The sequence below is a fragment of the Eufriesea mexicana genome, unplaced genomic scaffold (assembly GCF_001483705.2).
Source record: "Eufriesea mexicana isolate 0111107269 unplaced genomic scaffold, ASM148370v2 scaffold996, whole genome shotgun sequence".
Taxonomy (NCBI): Eukaryota; Metazoa; Arthropoda; class Insecta; order Hymenoptera; family Apidae; genus Eufriesea; species Eufriesea mexicana.
The window spans coordinates 244969-250670 of NW_016909198.1; the positions used below are offsets into that span (position 1 = coordinate 244969).

Below are 5702 nucleotides of genomic sequence, written 5' to 3' on the forward strand. Positions count from 1 at the left end.
CTCTTCCGTCGCCGAACACACCGTCGGCCAGTCCCGAGTCCAAGGTCATCACTCCAACCGGTCATTGGACAAATCAGGGTATCCAGAACACCAGTCAACAGATAACGTCGTTACATATTCAGAATCATCTGCAAGCGAGGAATTACTACGTACCGGCAACCTCGAGTACAGGTCCCAGCGTCTAATGGAGGGGACTCATCGCGTCGGAGTGTTCATCCCGCGATTTTCCCTCGGTTCTATTCGCGAACCGTCGCCTAGAGGACTATCCAAGCCTGTTCGACCGATCGTGAAGTTGGGAGCTGCTGGAAATTCGCGTAAGCGACGTCTAGAAGTGATCAAGGTGACGGGTTTTGAGGTCGGGAATTCTTTTCGGCGAACGATTTTCCGTTGGTTACCTCGATGACGAGAGTCTCTCTGACGTTGGAGAACGTTTGGTTGTAGCTAGCTGGTGCTAACTAGTCGTGCCAAATTGCGAGACTGTTTCAGTTCCTCCGTCTAGGCCAATTCGATCCTCCGTATTAGGCGATTAGATGGTTAATGTATAATTGTCTTTGTATATATCGTTTTCGTTGCTGGATCGAACTTATTGCGTGTCCACGCGGTGCAATACGCTGAATGATTTTCTTATCCGTTGTTTAAACGTATCTTGGACACGAACAACGAATTCCCCGTTCCTCCGACCGCCCGAGTAACTTATCCAAGCCGGTGCCCCGTCGCTTTCTGAAAGGAACCAATGTGTCCTTCAGTTCGAGTCCGGTACTTGAATCCATGTATCGCGCAAAACACGTGTTAGGGAACGAGTCTATGTGTACTATATAAATATAAATGTATAAGGAACGTACCATACGTGTAGTCGGAGATTTTGGGGGTAGAATTCCACTCTCAGCGTGATCGCGGACGTGATCGATGATGGGCGATCGGAAGGTGCTCCAGATTCGGTAACCTTCGCGATCGTTAACCTTTTACGCTGCAAAGAATCAACTTTCAAACGAATTATAAGGTAATTTAAAGAAACGTTAATAGTAAATTAATTTCGTAAAAGGTTGACGTACGGTTTAATCATTGGTATATATACACTATCGCTGATAAATATTCGAACGACTTGGAAAATTGACGAATATTACTTTAATCCTTTGACTATTGTGGGTCAAATACGCCTAAAGGAGCTTAGAAATCTTGCCCTTGTGATACTCTGGACGCCTAAAGGTGCTTGAAAGTAACTTTTCTTCTTAAATTTTAAGTATGTACAATAACAATTTAATACAGAATACAAAGAAATAAATAATGTTGTTTTAATATAGCGGAATATAGTGTTTCGATATTATTATTTGAATATACAATAATTTCTCAGAAATGTACACCTAACGAAGAATTATGGTACGGCTAGCGCGTTTCAAAGTCTGCCGTAGTCAAAGGGTTAATAAGTCACACTTCGAATAAGGATAATTACCATTTACATACGATGATGGCGGTGTTATTTATTTTAATAAAGAATGCTCTGCATTTACGATATAGAGATACCTATTTACTTTCATTTCGAAGGGTGGAAGATAAAGGAAGATAAATTTACTTTTATCGTAGTTAATATTGCTGTAAAAGATACCTAATATTTATTAGTGCGAAAATTAAGCACCCTTCACAATGGAATCTTCGTCGTTCGAAAATTTATAAGCCTCGTTGTATTTATACGCGATATCGACGAGGATTCGATATTATTCGTGCCAATCGTGGGATTTTAGCCGTGAGGTAAAAAGATTCGTGTACATAGAAGGGAGGTGGTTAATGTCGCTCGATGCGTAGTTTCATACGTTTTTCCGCAAGTATGGAATTCCAATGTGGGGCATTACGTCAGACTGAAAGCAGACCCGCCTGTTCAAAGTGTAATATAAATCGTTCGAAGGTTTATCGATAGTCTCGTCTTTATTAATAATCCATATCGTGTTGGACGGTATGAACAGTGTACGAAGATATATTCTGTGCAAGCTCTCGCCCCCTCTGTATGTATGTATGTATGTATATGTACCTATATATACGTGCCTACGTATAATTGAGATGTATCGCGATTAACACGGACGCATAAACACAGTGACAGATATAAATGGACACAGGAACATCGTGGCTGTATACAGACAGGTAGATCGTGGTACGTTCGTAACTGGGAAAAGAAGAAAAGGAACGTAGGTAAATGAAAACGGAATGCACGGTTTTTTAAAGATTACCTCAAGTAACGCAGATACGTCGTCGATCTGTCTCTCTTGGTCCTCAGCGCGGAACTGCCGCATCTCGATGCAATTGAAGCTGAATAAAGTTTCTGTTCCCATGAATTGAAATTACTTTCATTCATTACCTGTCCCGTTTCGAGAGTAAATGGAAGATGGCCGGGTAAGTGGATATAATTGATATATGTGTATTTCTAGAAAGAAATACAGCTCAAAGAGAGAAGCGAAGATAGATTTTTGATTAAAGGTTTATACAATTAATATCGCTATAAGTACAGATGTTTGAAATGATTTTTCAGAGTACAGGAAAATTTTTATTCGAATGCAGTTAACTTTGATGTGGTTTTCAATATTGAAACAGTTAGGGTATTTAAAGGAAAACGACTCGGGCATAAATAAGATAATAATATATTAATAATAATAAAAATAATAAGATAGTAAGATAAATAGGATAATTTGACGAATTTTCTCTCGATATCGTTAAATTTAAACTTCATTTTATACTCGAGATAGTTATTAGTTATCGATTTATTCGTTATTATTATAGTTATTATTATAGTATATTATTATAGTTATTAGTAATCGATTGTCGATTTATTTAGGAAAATTTGAACAAATATAATATAATCGTGTAGGTAGAATGCTACAGATCAAAAATGTCACTTCCGGCACGCATAATATACTGAACTATGACTTCGGTGAACTTCAACTGACAAGCATAATCTTCTAATTATGAACTTCAAACAGATGTACGAATACGATTATCTTTTCATTAATGATAAATTAACTCTTTAACAAATCTATAATCCACAAACAATTACCATAATACAATGAATTAGCTGGGAACATTGTTGACTCGTTATCAAACAAGTGACTAATGTATTCAAACAAATTTTCAACGATCAAACCTTTTCAACGCTTTTCAACAACATCGTGATGAAAAGAAAAACACTCGTCAGATAAAATATATATAAAAATAACAATAATGTAAACATTAGATGCAATATTAATCGATATTAATATACCTATTCGCTACTCGATAAAGGCGATATATCCTGTACCTAAATATGCAAAAATCAAAAGAAAAATTCGAAATATTATTCTATTGACAGAATTATCAAGTTAGTCGAAATGATTGCTTCGAAATATAATTCTTGCAGATACTGGGAGCATATACAGCTTCCAACATGACAAAATTAATATGATTACTAGTCGTCGATGTTTCCAAATAAAATTAAGATTAATTTTGTCATATTGGGAGCTTCGAAATCTAATTCTAATTCGACGACTATTAATTATTATAATTCACGTATACTATATATAACACACATTTTACGTCACAAGCCAAGTCCTAAGAACCAAATTTCTATTTAACCTAACATATTTCAAAATAAATAATAATACATAAATATTCTATTTATCTACGATGAATTCTCGCGATTCGCACGATTAAAATCATCGGGAGACAACTGAATCAGGAAACGCCTAGTGATTTATTTCCTTTCGTGTTATTCACCCAAGTATACGCATCGATTCTCGCACACAAGGTTAATATTGAAAAATGCGTCGAACGAGTTTCGATTCAAGTGAACGTCAAAACGCGAGAACGAAACGACGTGCATAAATAATCGCGTTAAATAGGCTCGAAGTGTGTTGAATCGATCCTCAATGATGTTTCGCGACTGGAACGAATCATCAATGATTTTAGCCGTCGATGGAAACGCTTCGGAAAACAAACCGCGTGTAATGCCACTCTTAACACGAATACCATCGTTATTTTTTCGTGCGGAAAAATGCAATAAGTTGACACAAACATTCCGTGTACATTTGTGAACCGATGGAAAACGCCAAGTGGCCGGGCATTTTATTTGTTGTAACAACAAGCGCTCCATTGTGCCCATTTAGCAAACGCGCGCGAGGATTCGTCATGGATTGTGTACTGCAAAGGCATTTGCAACGCTGAAAGTTTTGCAATTCTTATTGGAAAAATATAAATGTGTTGGAAATGGTGGAAAACAAGGTTGACAACAGGACATATCGAGTAGTGAGGGAATTCGATGCTTCGGAAATGATAAAATGGAACTGAGAATTAGTCTTTCGGTATTAGTCATTGGCGAATAATATCTTTTAATTTATTTATTGCAGCGAAGCTAAATGTGATGCTCGTATAATAATCGAGAATATTAACTAACCTGACTTGATAATATTAAATCGGGTTTTTGCATGGTAACTCAGGGGTTAATATTGTAATTGTGATATTAAATTGGCTTTTCATACTGCAGACTGAAAAATTAATGGGGCAGGATTTTACTGAATGTGAGATTGAATAATTAATAGATTAGAAGAGAAAATTATTTTCGGATAAATAAATTTTCTTACCGTAAGTGTTGATAGTTATAATAATTACAGGTAAACAATTTTCATCGAGTTCTAGGTGTAAGAGGTTTCTAAAATAATTTCGAAATAAGTGTACCTGAAATAATGATATTTAAAATAAACGATTTTCCAATATATGCGAATGTCGATGACAAATTTCAATCGGTATCAAAAATAGTTACTAATTTACCCTTGACCTATCTCTTGTATATTTTCCATTTCTATCGTACATAATTCAACAAAACTGTGACACGAATAGAGCATGCTTTACATTCAATTCTTGTTTTAGCATCAGGTTTTCCGTCGTATCGCCGCTTGAATTTGTTACTCAGATATCGGAACGACCTAAACGCTATAAATATTGTTGAGCCGTAACAAAAATTAACATTTACTCCGAAAAAGCAAGAAATATACCAATGTTTCGCATATTTTATTCTACTACTTGTGCAAAGTCATCGCTAATCAATCGTTCATTTGCTTATTGTACTTTTAATCAGCAAACTAAATCGCGACGTGTCTTTCATAGATAATCGTATCGGTGCTCGAGCTCGATAAGGGAACGAGAAATCGTATGGAAAAATGCTTTAGCATACAAATAGGACAAAAGCGATGTTCGTGACGATTTGCTTAAACCTGTCTCATCGTCAATGAATCGTCAAAATACACTCGAGTGAAGAATAAGTAGAGCATTTAATGAAATAACGATTTTCAATTTTTACTAGTAAAATATCTATAAAAAGATGCAAATTGAAATTTTTTAAATTACGATGAAATTAAAGAACACGAAGAATATGTCGTAATTGATGTGCAATGGTCTTAATAATTTGATTGATATAATATTTTTTATTCTGTTAATAGATTTGAAAAATAATTGAATAAAAATCATCCTTTATTTGTGTAATATCTTTTTTAGGTGATATAATACTAGAATGCAGTAGTAGTGTACTCTATTAGAGCTTCGTATTTTTCAGTAATTCTACGTAAAGCTTTTCCAGCAGAAGAACTTATTTTTGCTAACGAAGTAGCCATCTGCAAAAGTGAAAATTTGCCAAAGCTTTTACGAAGATTCGAATATGAATTTGAATTTAATTGCGTGACTTAAAAAAA

The 5702-nt window shown here is 35.4% G+C and overlaps 1 protein-coding gene across 1 annotated transcript in view; it reads left to right on the forward strand.

The window, feature by feature from the left end:
- fd102C (forkhead domain 102C) overlaps nt 1-185 on the forward strand; it is a 1412-nt gene extending 1227 nt beyond the window's left edge. The window contains exon 2 of the mRNA XM_017900074.1: nt 1-185. Within this exon, the coding sequence (XP_017755563.1) occupies nt 1-185 (185 nt within the window).
- The last annotated feature ends 5517 nt before the right edge of the window (nt 186-5702 follow it).